At 53.0% G+C, this 18363-nt stretch overlaps 3 protein-coding genes across 3 annotated transcripts; all 3 read right to left on the bottom strand.

Moving 5' to 3' along the window:
* Nucleotides 1–122: 122 nt before the first annotated feature.
* GT037_001545 (kinesin heavy chain) lies at nucleotides 123–3233 on the bottom strand (the record flags this gene model as incomplete). Its single annotated transcript, XM_038926592.1, has 5 exons — nucleotides 123–393; nucleotides 452–729; nucleotides 783–2960; nucleotides 3043–3137; nucleotides 3203–3233. The coding sequence occupies 5 exons, from the start codon at nucleotides 3231–3233 to the stop codon at nucleotides 123–125; spliced, it is 2853 nt and encodes a 950-aa protein (XP_038789884.1).
* Nucleotides 3234–4080: 847 nt separating this feature from the next.
* On the bottom strand, nucleotides 4081–7420 carry GT037_001544 (choline-sulfatase; the record flags this gene model as incomplete). Its single annotated transcript, XM_038926591.1, has 6 exons — nucleotides 4081–4204; nucleotides 4270–4494; nucleotides 4622–4686; nucleotides 4769–4835; nucleotides 5480–6555; nucleotides 6608–7420. 6 exons carry the CDS (start codon nucleotides 7418–7420, stop codon nucleotides 4081–4083), a joined length of 2370 nt encoding a protein of 789 aa, XP_038789883.1.
* Nucleotides 7421–11555: 4135 nt separating this feature from the next.
* On the bottom strand, nucleotides 11556–18335 carry GT037_001543 (filament-forming protein; the record flags this gene model as incomplete). The annotated part of the gene is made up of 3 exons (XM_038926590.1): nucleotides 11556–13448; nucleotides 13497–17995; nucleotides 18047–18335. 3 exons carry the CDS (start codon nucleotides 18333–18335, stop codon nucleotides 11556–11558), a joined length of 6681 nt encoding a protein of 2226 aa, XP_038789882.1.
* Nucleotides 18336–18363: the final 28 nt, after the last annotated feature.

The following is an 18363-nucleotide window of genomic DNA, read 5'->3' as shown; positions in this document are numbered from 1 at the left end:
GAGCACCATGAACACCCTGTCCTCCACCATAATCCCTACGCCCATCCCATTCCAAGTCCGTCACCCTCAAGTGCCTTCTCGTATCCATCCCACCTTCCATTCATATCTTCGTCACATCCCCCCTACCGCTGATTGAAAAACCAACTTGTCCTCTTTCCCTTGTTAGCCTCCCCTCCGTCACCGTCCTGCTTCTGCAGATTACCAATAACAGGAAGAACAGGCCCATCAGCCACAGGTCCGCCCCCTCCGCCACGAAGAGGCTTAGCAATACGACTGCCGACGCCGCCGAAACCAGCGTAACTGGCGCCGCCAGCGGGGGAGCCGAGACCGCGTGTAGAACCGGCTTTGGCAGATTCGAGACGCTCTTTTACGGCTGTGAGTTGGGCTTCGAATCTGTGAGGGGGCTTATTAGTACCAAGACAAAGTAGTTTGAAGGGTGAGTATGACATACCGGTGATTGGCTGCTGTAAGCTTTTCCTGCGAGTCTTGTAGCAAAGATTCCAGACTCTGTATTCTCTCGTTCCTCGCCATGAGTTTACGCTCAGCAATAGCAACCTCCTTCTTCAAACTGCTATTCTGCTCCACAAGCTGTCTCTGAACAACCGTAAGCTGCTCGAGATTTCTTTCTAGGAACATCATCTTCTTCTGCTGCGCGCGGTTGTTGGATGTACGGAGCACGTTGTTGTACTGCTCACGCGTCTCGTCTAGGGAGATTTCAAGCTCGACAACCTGTAGTTTATTAGCACGACGTCTGCGATAGATAGTCTCGATGGTCCACTGACTCGTTCACACCGGTTCTGGAGGTCGCGCATGAGGCTTTTCTTCATGTTGTCGAACTCGGCGATTTGCTGTTGTACAGTCTTGCCGCTGATGCCGTTTGCGACACCGTTGGCAATGGCGCCACTCTTGATGCGCTGTTGCAGGCTTTCGTTCTCGGCCTTGAGCTTCTGGTTCTCTTCTAACATGCGTGCAGTATCCTGCTTGAGGCTTTCTACTAGCTCGAGGTTGCCTTCTTGTCGGGCAGAGTAGGCATCGGCAAGTCGTGCCTTGAGCTCCTCCTTGTCTTGCTCCGAGAGGTTGCCTTCAAGAAGTTCCTCGTATTGACTTTGCAGGGTTTCACAGCGTGCCTCGAGTGCTTCGCGGCGCTTGGCATATGTGCTGTCCTCCTCACTGCGTGCAGTAAGAGAGAGCTCAGCTTGTCGTACAATGCCTTGCGTTTCAGCAATCTTCTCTCGTATATCCTTGATTGCATCAGGAGCGATTGCTTCGCCAGATGAGCTCATATCATGGAGTTGATCTAGCTGCTCAATGATCTTTCGTATCGTTCGCTCGTTATCGCTGAAGACCTCACCGCCAAGGTCGAAGCCAGCCATCATCTGCGCCATGGCTTCAGCCTTCTTCCTCTTCTTCTCATCCATAGCAGCAGACGTCTCCTTGGCGTTCATCTTAGCATCCAGGAGTTGTTGCTTGACCTCGTCCAGCTCGGAAGTGAGTTCAGAGTTGGCCTCCTTCAATCCGTCCATGGTGATTTGTTGCTCCTTGCTTTCGAACTGAATCTTCTCAACCTGCATTCGCATCTCGTTGATCTCCATAGTCATTCGTTCGTTTTCCTTGTTTGTCTTCGCGTCCCGTTCCTTGTAGTACTGAAGCTCTTCTTTGGCAGATTTGAGCTGGTCTTCAGCTTTGGCAAGTTGTGATTCTTTTTCTGCAACTTGATCCTGCAGCTCGTTTTCCCTTCGCAAGAAATCGTCCTTCTCGTCCTTGTCCAGAGGTATACTTGGTGTGCCTGCGCGGTCTAGATCCATTCGCGAGTCTGGTCGTGGCGTTGGCGTCTCCGAGTTTCTTGTTGCTTCCAGTCTTGATGGCGTTCCTGGACGCGGTGCTGCTGCTGATTTCTTGCCTGATGATGGAGCGACCTCTAGAGGGGGAACCCACTTCTCCTTGGGAACAGTCTCTCCTTGACGCCAAAGCGTCACTTCGCCTTCGAGCGTACCAATATAGCTTTCAAACGTCGTCATCTGGCCTTGCACCTTCTTGAGCATAGCTTTGAGCTCGGCGGGACTGAGCTCAGCGTTGACCTTGGCCTTGTTCTTGATGGTCTTGGCTCGCATACCGAACCGAAGTGTACCCAGGGTTTCGACATCGTTGTAGCTACTTGGCGAACAATTGATAATGAGAGTTGTCCGAGAGTTACCACCAAGTGATTCTTGAAGGATACGTGTAAGCTTCGAGTCTCGGTAGGGAATATGCTGTGTTTTGCTGTCGGTCAAACAGTTGATGACCATACCCAAGGCACTCAAACTCTTGTTGATCTTCTTTGCTTCCTCCAAGGTCTGCCCGCTCGCTCCGGTCTTGCCAACCTTCTCAGAACCGGCCAAATCAACCAAGAAGAGCTGCCCGCTCTTCAATGAGCCCGTCTCAACGTTCTTTTGGTTTACTGTTATGACAAAGATGGAATGCGATCGTGAGGATTCGGCGTTCATGTTGGTTGCTGAGACGGCTCGTGCCGACCCACCCCTTCTGAGAACCTCGTAGACTTCATCCTCGCTCGATACGTACACCTCCAAGAGCCCCTTGACGTAGACTCCTCTGTTCTTCTCCTCGTGCACGGGCAGGTTATCGTTTTGTGGGACCAAGAGATCTCGAATGCGCTCCATGTAGATCTCCATGTAGCTGACGCGAACGGTGTATTCGATGTTGCTCGGTGAGGCCAAGATGCTTGCGAAGATCTGCTGGATGATACGTGGGATGACACCCTTGCCGACCTCGTCGTCCATGTCGCTACCCATCATTGTATATGACTTTCCCGCTCCAGTCTGGCCGTAAGCGAAGACTGTTCCATTGTATCCGTTGAGGATATCGTCGACGGTGGGGCGAATAGAGTAATCGAAGACATCGGCCTGCTTGGAGTTCATGTCGAAGACGCGATCGAAAGTAAAGGCGCCAGAGGCCTCTTTCGACTAGATACATGGTGTCAGCGACTCTTGTTGGTTGGTTGGTTGGTTGGTTTGGACATGTGTCTATGGAGCTGGCATGCCGTACCTGGATCGTACATGTGTCATCGTTTTTGAATTCAACGATGGGCTCTCCGCCGCTGGCTATCTCGACCTTGTTCTGCGGACGGAACCGCGCCACCACTGCATTGTCCTACCGTCAGTACTCGCCATTGCATGAAATGGTACATATGTCGTATGCGGCGCACCTTTGATTGTGTTGGAGCCCCTGTCGCCCATTTTGTTAGCCGTGTCTCTCACCCCTCTTCGCCGGTATCGCCAGAGCTACTCACGACATGATTGCTGGGGGTTCAGGCGTTGCGGCCCAGAGGCCTCGCTCTGTTTGCTGCTCTCGCGCTTTGGATGCAGGTGTCGCTGCAGCCCCAACGGGAGGGTATGTTGTGGCACCGTCACGTCCCTGACTGTCTCGGCGCGTGGAGGTGGGTAATTACAGGCCCCGCTATGGTTAAGGGGAACTGATGAAACGGCCACGGACACGGTCTCGGTGCACGCCGGGGATCCAAAGCTAAGCGCACCAGAAGAAACAAAGAGGGCAGCAGTACGAGGGCGCGCGGTGAGGGAGTCGATGTTGCGTTGAAGCCGGCCTATTGTAGAGATGCAGGCTTCGGCTTGTGTTGATACATCGGCCAGGGTCTGCATGCCCATAGCGCGCCTTCCTCCTCCCCGCAGCCAGCGCCTGTGACGCAACTCGACCTGGAGACTACACAAACCAACAGAATCCTCGCTTACTGCCAAATCCAAGTCTGGTCTGCTTGCATCTACTCAAGTCGTAGTATCAATCACGGAAGCATGCGGCTCTGCGCTGATTGCACCCAAGACAGCCAATCCGGGAATCCCTGCATTAGTGGAGCAACGAAGACACTGGGCATCGGTGAATGACTCCAACCAAAACAGACGTATATTAGCTACGTCGCTGAAAGATATAAACCATCGAGCCAAACGCCACGCTGGAAAAGCTCGAGATCAAAGCCACTGAGCTGCCAGTAACAGATATGACATTGTCCCTGTCCCGTAATAACTCCATCCCATGCCGTCGTGTCGTGATATTCATATTCTAGCCGTACCCTCAATCCTCCCAGCTCTTCTCCACCGTCTCGCGCACACGCTTGGTGTATTCCTTGCGGTTCTCTTTGTACAGGTTTGACGCTTCGACGTTGGCGGGAGACGATGTGTTTGGGTCGTTCAGCAAACTGCGCTTGTCAGTACATGTCCCGCACCATGCTAACAGTCCAGTCGTCGCCCTCCTCTGACGTACCTCTGAATACTCGTCAAGATGGCCGCGACATCGTACGTGGGCGACCATCGGTTTTGGAGAATGTCCAAACACAGCTCGCCCGTTCCGTATACGTTGGGGTGGAACATCTGGCTGATAAACTTGACACCCGGCGGCTTGTTGGGATACGCTTCTTCGAAATGCATGATAAGGCGGAAGGTTCCATCTTCGAACGGCGTGTCAGCGGGGCCGATGATAACTGCGTTCCTGTGTAAATGTCAGTTTTGGAGTTCAAAATGCGTGTGCATGCTGCTGCTGTCTGTTCCAGGCCCGGAAGTGGCTTCATGTCCGCCATACTCGAGGTCGCGTGCGGGGTGGATGCGGTGAAGCGTACCAAGTCATGACATTGTCTGCAACTGGAGAAGCAGAGACGCCAGCAGGCGGGTCGGTTTGCATGCGCTGTACTTGCTGTCAGTTGTGTGCTCTGGTGAACATGTTTCGCAAGCATCCAGAGCTTGCTGTGCTTGCACTGTCGGCGTACCTTGAAGTCGCGCATCAAGCGGCGGCGGGCTGCAGTAGACATGATGGCGCGCGGGTGATGAACAAAGCTGTAGGTGGTTGATCAGAAGCAGACGTCTGAATCTGTGCAGAGATGGTCTATGTAGCTGTGATTGAGGTTGGTGTTGCACCGAGTTGGTTACAGGCGTCACTGCTGGGCACCTTTCCGCTGTCGGTCTCACTCGGCTTGTGGAGGCGAACGCCACCTCACGTGTAGGTGAAACCTAGCTTATCGCAACCTTCCAATCGTGCTCCTCGCGATTACCTCTCCCCTCTTCCAATTATCACAACACTTAATCCAGAACGCTCGATAGTAGTATATTCCTTTTTTTAACATCAAGATGAAGATAACTTATCAAGTCTTTATTATCATACTTGTTAGAGATAGCTATGCTGATCATCGTCTGTGTCTCGCTCTGGGCCTCATGAATATCAGATAATTCGCCAAGACGACACGCCCTCAAATGCTCCCAAACGCCATTAATGCGACTCATTCTGATCACGCTGCATGCAGAGCGCTCGGCAGTACACATCCCGCGCCGTAAATTCATAACGCCATGAGTCGCTAGAAGACATAAGGAGAAGACGCTACAAAGTAGTGTTGAAATGTTGGAGACATCCAGCATCAGTAGCGACACAAATTGGTCGAAGAAGGAAATCGTTATACGCGCTCAACACGGGGACGTACTCTCACTGGCCCTTGGCCCCAGCAAGGCCATGATGAGATGCTAAAGCTGACTTCTCGCGGCCCAGATAATCCACGATCGGGAAGCGGGCGCGACGTTCAAGCTCATCCAGAGGAATGTGGGAACGGATGAAGCGGTCTCTATCATTGGCCGGCGGTTGGTAGTCCCAAGACTCCTTGCGGCCAATTTTCAACGCGCTGCAAGCAAGCTGGCGCATGCGCTGGCTTCGCACAACGTCGTTGTGAATAGTCTTGAAATCCCACTTCTCGCGCGCCTCGGCTTCAAACTTGGCTAGCATCTTCTGGTTCTGAGGCTCCGTTGAGGTAGCGAGGTCTTGCAGCTCCTGCGGGTCTTCCACAAGATTGTAGAGTTGTGGGCCGTCTACAAGAGAGTAGGTAAACTTCCACTGGTTGCGACGGATCATGTACGTGGGCGTAACGGTGCCTTCACCCATGTACTCACCAAATACCTCATCCTTGCCTGGTTTATCTGAAACAAGGTAGTTATGAAGACTAGAGCCGTCCAGTGGAAGGCGCTCATCGACTCGTCCACCAGCTAGGTCGACAAAAGTTGGTAGAAGATCCATGGTTGATACCGACTCATTAACCTTCTTTGGCGCGATGTTGGGTCCGTTGATAATCATCGGTACTCGTGCACTGTTCTCGTACCAACTCATCTTGTACCACAAGCTCCTCTCGCCAAGCATGTCGCCGTGGTCTCCGGAAAAGACAATAATGGTGTCCTTGTCTAGCTGGCAGTTCTTGAGGAGCCTGACAAGCTTGCCAACCTGGTCGTCGACAAAGCTGCACGCGGCGAAGTAGGCACGGCGAGCGCGGATTTTCGCCTCATCCGGGACAGGATTGTCCCACAGATCGATGGTCTGGAGCAGACGCTTGGAGTGAGAGTCCTGGTTCTCTTGTGCGATCTCAACCTTGGGCAAAGGGATATCGACGCCTTCATATCGATCCCAGTACTCCTGAATCATGGTATAAGGGTCGTGTGGGTGGGTCAGAGAGATGGTCAAAGCGAAAGGTCGCCGAGTCTCAGGGTCTGATCGAACGTAATCGTAAAGGTACTGTTGGGCCTGGAGGTATGTGTGAGCAAGATTTCGTCTACTTGAGTGCGAAATTTCCTACCTTGTGCATGACATCCTCATCATAGTCGAGCTGGTTGGATCGCACACAAGGTCCGGCTTGCATAACTGAAGACATATTGTGGTACCATTCCTGGCGTTCCTCTGGCTTGTCCCAGTTGACAGACCATCCGAGGTCACCGGGATAGATGTCGGAGGTGAGTCGGTGCTCAAATCCGTGGAGCTGATCAGGGCCAATAAAGTGCATCTTTCCTGCGAGCGCAGTCTCGTAGCCTTCTCGGCGGAGGTAGTGGGCGTAGGTGGGAATCTCTGGACTTAGGATGGAAGCGTTATCATAGCCGCCAATTTTGGACGGCAGCTGGCCACTGCACATGGTGAACCTAGACGGTGCGCACAAGGGTGAGTTGCAATAAGCGCTCGCAAAGTTGACGCCGGTCCTGGCAAGCTCATCAAGATGAGGTGTCTTGATAACTGACTCTGGGTCATTGAACTTTAGCATGGGTGCAGCCATCTGATCGGCCATAATGTACAAGATGTTGGGACGCTTTCCGTACCCCATGGTGCGAGTCTGAGTTGCATAGCTTTCAGATTGCTGACGAAGAGTTTGTGCAGTAACGAAATCGCGTCCGTCTTGAAGAGCATCTGAGAAACCATTGCCAGATGAAAAGCCATTATTGCTGTTGACACTGCCGTTACCATTACCGTTCATGGCTGTGGAAGAAAAAGAAAAGTCGTCGCCGACAGAAGCCTGGGCGTCCTTGAGCGAGACACTCCCGTCGTGGTGGAAGGGTTGCTTGACCGCGTGGACATGAGATGAGGGCGGCGACTCTGGGTCTAGCAAGAGACTTGGTGCCATATTGTGGTGGCAATGGATGGAATATGTAATATTGTATCTTGGACAGATTGCTTCGAGCAGGTACCTGGAGAATAGGTGAAGGTAGGAAGCTTTGTGGTGTGCAAACTCTTGTTGGAGTAAGGGCACGGATTCCTTTATAGATAAGGAAGGCGACGCCCCGGACGTCGTCTCGGCCGCACGGTGTATGTGGGGAAAGTGTAACCCTAGGTGACGCATTCTACAATAAGTTGGGTGGTAACTACCACGGGCAGCGGTCACGCAATCCACGCTCCAATCACGCCTAGTCTAGCGCACGTGCGATGGCGAAATCACACCTTCATCCATGAATAAGCTTGAACACACCACACCGCCCTGGCATCAGAAGGCCCGACCAACCGCAGCTCCATCTTCCCAAGACCAACAATTACGTCTTATCGAGCACGCGATCTGTTCTGCGTCGACATATTACTTGAGTACGTAGCCATGATTTAATAACGCCCGGTCATCTTCCATCTCACCCGGGAGTATACTACTCTGCTCTGCTTGTGGGATATGTTGACAATTTCCTCGCATCCTACCGATTTCTTCGCACTTGCATGTGCAGAAGAGAGTACAGCATGTATGCCTGTCGCTAGCGTATGCATTGTCACTGTGAGTGGTCCGCTCCGGGGAGTCGCGACCATGGTTGAGATATTGACAGAGACATAGGGCTTGTATGCAGCACAGTCGATCCAATCGGTGCCAAGTAGGAGCCGGGCATACTAATGGTTTCGGACTGTGAGCGCGTGAGGAAGCTCGTGGAAGTTTGGGAAAAAACAGGCTTGGCAGACCATACCTTAGCGTAGGGGTCTAGTCGCTCGTCTTGCTCGACTCCTCCCGTCTCCGCGCACGCATCTCGACAATATTCGGCCATGATTTACAGTAGCCACTTGTCCGACTGCATGACACGTTATCAAGAATCACCGCCACCGTCATTGTAGCCGCCATCCCCTCGGTCAAGAGCTCGGAACATCGCTCATATATGCGTGGTTGCCTGGTATACGAACACTGAAGACCTCCAGGCTCCACCGGTGTACAATTTGGCGACCGGATCATACGGCGACCGAAGCATTACAGAGGATCCGCATGTTTTGCAGATTCCACCGTCATTCGTCTCCTGCGTCGAGCTAGCCGGAACGAGAGATATCCTGTTGCGTCGGCGAATCAAGACTATTGCAGCCACAGTCTACTGATAGCGCGCTGCAGCTTCCAACGACACCTGCATACATGCGGCTCTCCGAGGATTTGCTAACACTAACTTTTTAACTTTTTCGTAGGATTCACAAGATACCACGTGAATACGAAAAGCTTCCTCGCCTCTTCTGTGGTCCAGCCGGCAAAATCCCTCTCAAGTTACTCAAGCAGCGATGAGCTGGCACTGACTGCCAAGAGATGCTTTACACGTCGTATCAGTCACGGCCAAATTCGAAGATGTCTCGTGGTACATGCGATGCTCGGTAAGAGATATGCAGGGGCAAGGGTAGCGTCGGAGCATATCCATCGTGTCCACACCCCAGATGCACCTACCTCCACGCGATGAGCTTGTCAATCGACTCAAGGGCTAGATCGCGCCGCCTTCCTGTATGATTACAACCTTGGGCGATAGTATCTACTGCCAGCATACTGCCAAATGTCCATTTCGTATCCAATTCCTTTGTCTACCCACATTCTGTTGGCATGTTCACATCTGTAGTGCACTACTTCGTTCAAGGGTCCAAGGTCCCACAAATAATAGCTTACCACACACTACAACTCAATCGATATCAGTCTGTCCCTACCCTCCTACACAGCTGGACTTACACAACGTGCAATCAATCTGTCAATTGAACGCCACCAAACCTCCCCTCTGGATCGTTTAGCCATGACCGGGCATAAAGTCCATATGATCTCGATAACAATCCTCCCCACTTGCGCAACGACCAACCCTTCGTGCTCGACTGGTATGACTGATAAAACACTCTTGCAGCGCTGCGTCAGCTTCATCTCCACATACGCTAGCCAGCTCGTCGACGCACGACTTCGCCTCCTGGCGGTCCTTCCAGTTTGTCAATGCAATGTCAAGACATCGTCACGAGGCCTCCAACAAGCAGATCATGAGCCAATCGCTATCCGCTCCGAGGATAATCAGCCTGCGTGTGATCCGAGTGTCGGGCTCTTGGCAATAGCCCTTTCCCGACCTCACGAATGACTCCTGATAACCTATCCGGCGGTTCGTCGCCCGAAGAGCGACGGCCCGGTTGGTGATAACGCGACGACCCGTTACCAATTCCACGGGCGACGGACTCTCATCTCGCAGTGCGTGGAGGCGCCACTCGTTTCGCTCCACATGCGCTACCCGAAAAACTTCATAATTTTTCTGATATGCACGTCATGTCCGATTGGTGAGTGTAGCTTCCAGCGCATGCGTTGCGACTTACCCCGACTCGTAATGCCCTTCCATCCTTATCACACGGCATATCTCTCCGCTATGGCTGATAAGTACAGTCAGGCAGCGCTCTTGCGAAAGGGGAAGCCTGATACTCTTTGCTGTATGAATGACATTATCTATGGCCACGTCTCGATGTGCGCTTCTCGATAACAGATCTTCTAGAAATTGAGATAGTGCTTCTCCTCATCATGACTTGAAATGACTACTTCCTATTCAGACATTCGTAGCTTGTTCTTGGACCATCTAACGAACCAGGTCATGTTCACTGAATTAACACAGGGATGCAACAAACCTCCGCAATACCTTGTCTCACCTCATCATTAGTTCGACGCGCACGCCAAAACCAGGGGCTATCAGTGACCAGTCATTTAGTTGTATAGCAGCTACAAGAAGACCGATTGTGACACTGGTTCTACTCTGGCGAGGACGCAGAACGAAATGAGGATGCAAGTCATACAATCTATTATACACGAATGCCAAAACCGACGGCAGTAGTGTCTCATCAACGGACCGAAGCTCCACGAGGCAGACGTCCATGTCGTTTCGTCTCTGGAGGCATACTGACAACGAAAGCAATAAACGTGAATGATGAAGTAATCGTACAAGTTGTATTCTACTGCATGACATGCAGGATACGAGTTTCCGACAACAGTTCACCAACAAATGTTTGCTTGAAAAGCAACTAGTCAGGAGTGAGATACTGATACGCTCTATGGTACGGATTGATGACAACAACAGCAACATCATCGTGATGCACTCGTAGCGGTCCAAAGCTCAGCCCTACAGACAAACAACATATCTCACCATGACGACTTCGCTTTGCCAGAATGTTGTTCGAACGATGACAACTACTCCTTTTTCCCTCCCCAATGGGTCTAGAACAGCGCTTTCGGCCTCTCCTGCCGGCGTATCAACATCCTTCCTAGAAGGATGTCTCAGAGATGCATCGACGTTCCGTACATCCTGAGTTTTGTCTCCTTCTGTCTCTCGTCGCATATCGCGAACGGATTGGAACAAAGGACTAGTCGTACGACTTGTAAGCAAGCCATCAACACAATCGATACGAGAATGAGACGATGATGCATATCGCACGGTCTGAATTCCACGCGGCAACCATCATCTACGACATCGGCTTGCAAGATTCGGAAAGGATAGGAGCTTTTTGTCGCGATAGCTCGAGGTTATTAAAATGTGATTCGATATTTGTAATTCGTACTCTGCTCTTTTGGTGAGCACGATCGTCGTGTTTGTTTCCCGTAAAAGAATAATGCGATTGCATAAACCCCAATATACAAACGCAAGACGTCTCCCCGACGTCCATCACAAACAAGCGTCGTCCACGGCATGGCTTTGCCTCCACTGCTCAGAGCATACCCGACTCATGACTCTGATGAACCAGCACAGTCAACACATTTTTAGCCACCGAGCACGCATATCAAAGGACCTCAGGTCAAAATTTATGTCGCAACAAATCTCCATAAAAAACACCATGTAAATGCTATAGTACAGACACAAGCTCTCTCGGACGAGAGATTTCATCTAATCGAGAGCCCACCCCGCTCATTACCAATGGCACAGCTCGTCCCGCTAAATCTCATTTTAATACATCTCGTTCCTTTAAAAGAATACCGTAAGCATGAAAAACAGAAAACAAATGAAAAGCATACTGTATCCCCGCATCATTTTTCCTTATTCAGCAGCACCTTGCTGCTGCTGCTGTCCAGCACCGCCGCCGCCGCCACCACGTCCACCTCGTGCCCTCTTCCCACCTCTCGTCGCACCTTCACCAATATCATCTTCCGCGCCACGCTTCTGTCCGCGTCCAGCCTGTCCCTGACCGCCTTGGCTTTGACCAGGCTGGAAGCCCTGCGCACCAGGATTCAAGCCACCTCTTGCCGGCGATCCTTGATTCTGATTTGATTGACCACGGCCACGACCCGTACCTCGACCGTTGCCACGACCAATTTGCGAAGCACCAGCTCCTGCTCCAGCATTAGGACCTTGATTCTGTTGCTGATTATTCTGAGTTTGGGTCTGAGGTTGTTGCTGGTTCTGGCCTCGTCCCCTACTACCAGGCATGGGGATGCCGCTTCCAGCACCACCGCGTGGGATGTTTGATGCAAGAGCTCCCCTAATGGCAGCAGGGCCCGTTCCTACACCGTCGCCGCGGCCGCGTCCCGACTGCTGTTGCTGCTGCTGCTGCTGTGCTTGACCTTGGACTGTAAAACCTGGCTGTGGGAGTCCGCGACCCATCTGGCTTTGGCTACGTGGGAATGGGTCTGCGTTCGTGCCGTGGCCAGCAGGGGCAGCTTGAGCGAAGGGATTGGGCTGGGGGTTGGATTGTTGGAAAGGTGCGGGTTGGGACGCTTGAGCCGGAGGCGCGTTATTGGCGCCGTTTGCCTGGGGTGTGTTGGTTGTGGAGGGTGCTGCTGGCTGTTGCTGCGGTGTCGATGTCGGTGCTTGACCTTGTGTGGCAGCAGGTTTGGCGGGTGTAGCAGGTTGTACAGGCTTAGCAGCTTCCACTGGCTTCTGCTGTAGCGCAACCGCGTATACCTTTGCGACCTCCTCTGTAGGCGTTTCCTTTGCGGCCTTCTCGACATAGCCGAATCTCGTCCTAACGAGCTTCAGCTGCGAATCCTTCAGTTTCGACTTGAGCTCATGTGTTTTGGCCAGCTTCGTCTCCAATTCCTCCAACTTCTCCTTCAGCTTCTTCTCCCATGCAGCGTTGACTGCAGCCAGGTCCTCGCTCGAGCCAGCCTCCTTAGCTTGCTCAGGCTCCTGCTTGACACCTGTAAGGCCGTCGATGACCTTTTGGGCATTCTCCTGGATCTGTCTCTTAAGTTGTTGGATCTCTTGCTCAAGTTTCTTGATCATCTCATCCTTCTTAGCCAATTGTCCTTGGAGGTTGGACCTGACTTGAGATACAAATACTCTGTAAGCACCGGTGTTGTTCTTCAACCAAGCCTTTAACTGCTGATCTGTGACTGTTGGTCGCGGAAGATCTTCCGTATTGACCATGCCATCCGGTGCAGGTTGAGCAACGGCTGGCGTGGTTTCCTTGGGAGCGTCTTGTGGGGGGACTGCTTTCTGCAGCTCTTGTTGTAGACGCTCAAGCTCGATTTGGTGAGCGTCCTTCACCCTGATAAGCTCTTGACTGGACTCATCCCTAATCTTCTTGATCTGATCATTGGCCTTGGTCTTGATCTTCTCTAGATTACCTTCTCTCGCGACGACCTTGGCTTCGCGGGCGTTCAGCGACGTCTCAAGCTCCTTCAACTGAGCCTCTCGTTGATCCAACGAAGCTTTGATGGCTGCGATTTCTTCGCTGTTTTGCGTGACTTCTGGCTGCGTCTCACCTTCAGCGGTGTGTTGAGCTGATTTCGCGCTGGCAAGCTGAGCCCGCAGATCGTCGACTTCGGCTGCCTTTGCAGCAAGCTCTTCTCTAAGCTTCTCAGTATCAGCTGTCACAGCGGAATCAGCCGCAGGTTCGACAGGAGCCAAGCTGGTCGTGGGCTGTTGACCTTGAGGCTGGGATTGCGAAAGCTGCTGTCGAAGCTCATCCATGGTAGCGCCCTGAGCCGCCTATAGGAAGTCAGTATGTGATCCAACAATGACATGGTATAAACTTACGGTCTCTGTCTGAATCTTCTCCAGTTGAGCTGCAGTGGCTGATCGGCTGCTCTCTGCGTCTGCAGCCTTTTGTTGAGCTTCAACCAGCTGCTTCTGCAATTGTGCCAGTTGCTGTGCAGTCGCATCAGAAGTTTCGCTGATTTGACCTTCCTCGCCTGCTTCTGCGTTGCCAGTCGATTGGGCAGATGCATTCGCTTGAGCAATGGCTTCATCACGAGCGGTCCTTGCAGCATTGAGTTCTTGCTGGGTGGTCGCGAGCTGCGTTCGGATCTGCTCCAACTCGTTCTGAAGTGTCGCGATTCGCTCCTGGGATTGACCAGCACCCGCACTTGTTGTCTGTGCGTTCGTAAGTTCTTGCCGAATGCGCTCAATCTCCTGCTGCAAGTTTGTAACAGACTTCTGGGCCTCGTCTCGCTCAGCAGTGCGCGCGCTGATTTCGTCGTTCTTAACCTTCATGCGCTCGTTGTGCTTCTTTTGGAACTTCTCTCTTTCAGACTTCTGGATGTTATCACGCTCGGCATTAGCAGTTTGTACCTCGCCAGTAAGGGCTGTGATCTGCTCATTGAGGCCTGCCACTTGCTCGAGTGCCTGATCGCGCTCAACCTTGTAGTCTTCGATCTGTTTTTTGAGATCCTCGAGTTCCTTGGGATCAATGCGATCGTAGCGTTGGAGCACATCCTGGTGGCGCTTCTGCCAACGGTCGCGGTCCTCTTCGACAGCCTTGAGATGACCGACGTTGAGCTCCAGCTCACCCTCAAGCTCGGTTACGCGAATTTGCAAGGGTTCTAATTGAGCCTGCAGGTCTTCCAATTCCTTAGCCTTCTCGGCGAACGAGGCTTGAAGACGAGTGTTTTCACTTCGTAATGTTGCATTGCTCTCACGGTAAACATTGAGCTCTTCGAGGTTCTTGTTGAGATGTGCAAGGCTGGAGTTGCTGTGGGAACCAGAGGCCTTGGCCTGCTCTTCCAACAACTTCTCTCGCGTTTGGTCGAGCTGGCCTTGGGCGTGCGTGAGTTGCTGCTCCAGACGCTTCGACTCTTGTACCTTGAGGTTGAGCTGCACCTCCAAGATCTCTTTCTCGCGGCGGAGATACGTCTCAATATCCTGGAGATTGCTTGAGCCGGATTCTGCGGTACCGGTCTCACCAGCCGCAGCGCCTCGGTCGTTCTTTAAGCTGTTGATTTGTTCCTTGTACTCGTCGAATTGCTTGAGCAAAGTCTGGTTGTATTGCTTCAAATCATCATGGCGGCGTCTGGCTTCAGTAAGCTGCTCCTCATATCGACCCTCGGTAGACTTCCAGTGGTCTTGGCTTTGCTCCAGTGTCGTTCGTGCAGCTTCAGCCTGTGTTTTGAACTCTGTGATCTGGGACTGAAGTTGGTTGTGCTGGTCTCGTAGCTCGCGAAGCTTCTCCATGCTCTCGGCGTGCTTCTGGAACTCATGCTCGTAGTCCTTCTGGGCACGCTCTGCAATGTCGGCCTGGGTCTTGACGTATTGTGTTTGGTTCTCGGCCTCGGCCTTGTAGTCGGCGACGTCGTTCTTGAGTCGGGTGATTTCTGCCTCCAGGGTTTCCTTCTCTTGCCTCAGTACCAAGGTGTCTTGCTCATGCTTGCCCCTCAGTTCAGTGAGTTCGGTGCTACTGGTAGCAAGCTCAGATGAGATGTCCTCAACACGCTGCTGAAGGTCGCTGATAGTTGCGTCCTTCTCTTCTTGTGCAAGATTGAGTTGCTCCTGGAGTCGTTCGTGGGCTTCGACGAAGGTCTGTAATCGGTTTTCGGCGTCCTGTGCGATGTCCTGGAAACCAGCAATTTGGGCAGTAACAGCTTCAAGGTCCTCCTCCTTGCGCTGAATCTTACGCTTGAGATCTGAAACTTGTTCGGCCAGCTGTTCCTCACGGCTGCCAGAATCCTGCTCTTCGTTCGAGCCGTTGGTCTGTGGCTGGAGAGCCTGTACGCGCTCCTCAGCGGACTGGAGCTGATTCTGGAGGTCCTTGATGCGTTGTTCCAGCTGTTGGCGTGTTGATTCGGCAGTCGCAGACTTGACCTCAGCACTATTGCGTGCGGCGATAAGATCGTCAATTCGTCGTTGCGCTTCAGTCCGCTCGTACTCCCGCTGTGCAGTAGCCTTCTTATGCTCGGCAATTTCATCCTCCAATTTGCTTTCGGCACTCTGCAAGTCGGTCCGGAGCTTGTCTACCGTGTTCTGCAATTCGCGCCGACTCTCCGCTGTAGCCAACTCAGCTTCATTACGTAAGCTTTGGATTTGAGAAACCATGTTGCTCAACCGATCGCGCTCACTCATCAACTCTTGGTTCCTTTCTTTGAGACGAGCTTCAATTGTTGCGGACATTTGTTGAGATGCCTTGAGCTGGACCATCTCGCCTTGTAAGCTCTGCAGACGGGCCTCGGCTTCAGCGGCATTTTGAGTTGCCTTGACAAGCCTGTCGTCCTGCTGGGCCATAGTCGCCTGGACTTTGTTGTAGCGTTCTTGAAGCGAGTCCTTCTCGGATTGAAGCAGTTTGATGCTTCCCTCTAGGCGAGCATACCGGTCCTGCTCTCGACGCACCTGCGACTCAAAGCGGAGCTTATCACTTTGAAGTTGTGAGTTATCCTTGGTGAGGTTGTCGACTTGCGCCTTGAGTGTGGCGCGGTCGGTGGCACTCTCCTCTTTAAGCAGGTCAATGTGGGACTGAAGGTCCTTGATGAGCTTGCTGTACTCTGGAATGTCGCGGGATTGCGGTCCATTTTCTAGCAACAAGGCACCTCCGGTCGCGGGCACTGACTGTGCAAATGCAGACGTTGACTGGGAGAAAGATGCTTGCTGTCCTCGGCCGCTGACTATTCGGCTGTACATGTCGCGCTCAGTCTTGAGTGTTTGCGAGCGAACGTTGAGGGACTTGATCTCTTCCTCCTTCTCCGCAACCACGGACCGTAGGCGACCAAGCTCCTCGATGTCGTGTTGGTATTGCTCAGACTTCATTTTGACCTCTTGCCTCTCCTGTTCGTCGCCCACTTGTCGAAGAGTGCGTGTCAGCTCGGCGTTTTGTTGCTGGAGGCTGGCGATGTCCTTGTAAAGAATAAGATGCTTGGTGATCATGCTGTGTGTAGGCGAGTCTTCGGGTATGTGCTTGTCAGGCACTTCGTTCTTCTCGACAGCGTTGATGATGAACTCCTGCTGTTCCTCAGTGAGGCTACCTAGACCCTCCTCTTCTACTTGCCGACGCCACAGCAAGGTACGTAGCTGGATCGTCATATCTTGAACCTGGCGACGCAGGAGACCACATTCGTTGTGTACGCCTTCGAAGTCACCCAAGGCCTTGCGCGAGTCCCGTTGTGCTGCCTCGCGTTCGGCAATAGCTTCCTCGAGAAGGGCGGAGACTTCGTTGTTCTGCTCGATGAGCGCATCGTTTTGACGACGAATCTCGTCAAATTCTGGCTGGGCCCGTTCCATCTCTTGCAGCATCTCGTTGAGGACGTTGGTCTGCTCTTCTTGCTTCTCGCGGACCTTGCGTAGCTCCTTCTTGAGGTCGTTGTTCTCGATGAGCAGCTGAGTCTTGGACGCATCGGTCTTGAGCTGCGAACCGCCAGGAGAGAAAACGACGGCGGGCGAAGCTGCTCTGCCTGGGGTGCTGAAGCCACCGTTCATGCTCATGCCATGTCGTGGTGTTCCAGGGACACGGACGGAACTTTTAAGATCGGAGTTGTCGCTCTTGAGGGTCTCAACGAGCGTCTCCAGCTCAGCAGTGCGCGCATCGGCTTCGGCAGCCCTTTCGCGTTCCACCTCGACTTCAGCCTGCAGTTGCCCGATCTCGGTGGCAGCCTCCTCTTGGACGCGGCTGCTGTCTGCCTGCAGCTGCTCCAGGCGTTTCTTTGTCATGTCGTTGTTCTGCTGATGCAACGTCGACAGGCGGCGTGCGCTGTCGAGCTCGATGCGGAAGTGAGCCTCGGCGGCTGATGCTGCGTTCTCCAGCTCCTCGATACGCAAGCGATCCTCCTCGGCCTTGCTCTTGAGCTCCTCAATGTGTTGTCGCAACAGTGTCTCGGCACGGCGCAGTTCATCAATGGTCTCGGCGGCATCGGCATTCTCGCGCTGGAGCTGAGCAATCTGCGCATTCTTCTCCTTTCGGTATTTGCTGTGGTCGTCGGCGCGTGTCTTGAGTTCGGTCGTGTACCAGTCGTTGTTGCTCCGGAGTTGCTCAATTTCCTGCTGCAGGTTGGCCTCGCGGAACTTGACGTTGGTGGCAGCGCTCTCAAGAGACTGTGTCTTCTCCTCGAGTGCCGACACCTGCTTGCGCAGCTCGACGGACTTCTGGTGTTGCTCGGTAAGCTCCTTCGCGAGGCGGTCGTGTGCGGTCGTCTTGGTCTCGTGCATGGCAATCATGTCGCGGTTCTGGGACTCGAGCGTCTTGATGCGCGACTCCAGAGCCTGCGTCTCAGACAAGGAGCTGCTAGCCGTGGCCTGCAGGTTGTGCAGCGCCGACTCTGCCTCTTGCCGTGCATTTTCTGTAAACGCGTCAGCATGAATTGGCGACAGGCAAGCTTTGCATCTCATACCTTCCTGGACAAGCTTCTTCTTCAATTCCTCGGCCTCCTTCTGCGCCTTCTCTGCCGTGGCCTTCAAGGCCCGCGCGCGCTGCTCGCCGCCCTGGATGGCTGCTTCGAGCTCGACATCGGTGCGTATCTTGTCCGACTGCAAGTCATCGTAGGCGCGTGCCTTGGCTTCGATTTGGGTGAGCAGCGTCTGGACTAGCTCTATGGTGGGTTCGGATAGTAAGGACTGTAGCGTCGTCTCGGGGACGGAGTAGGACGCGGCCAGGTAGCCAACGTCGACCGTCGCCGCCATGATCGTGTATTAATCTATTGGGGACGTC

The sequence above is a fragment of the Alternaria burnsii genome, assembly GCF_013036055.1.
Source record: "Alternaria burnsii strain CBS107.38 chromosome Unknown 750, whole genome shotgun sequence".
In the NCBI taxonomy this organism is placed as follows: Eukaryota; Fungi; Ascomycota; class Dothideomycetes; order Pleosporales; family Pleosporaceae; genus Alternaria; species Alternaria burnsii.
This window is presented reverse-complemented; position numbering and strand designations above follow the sequence as displayed.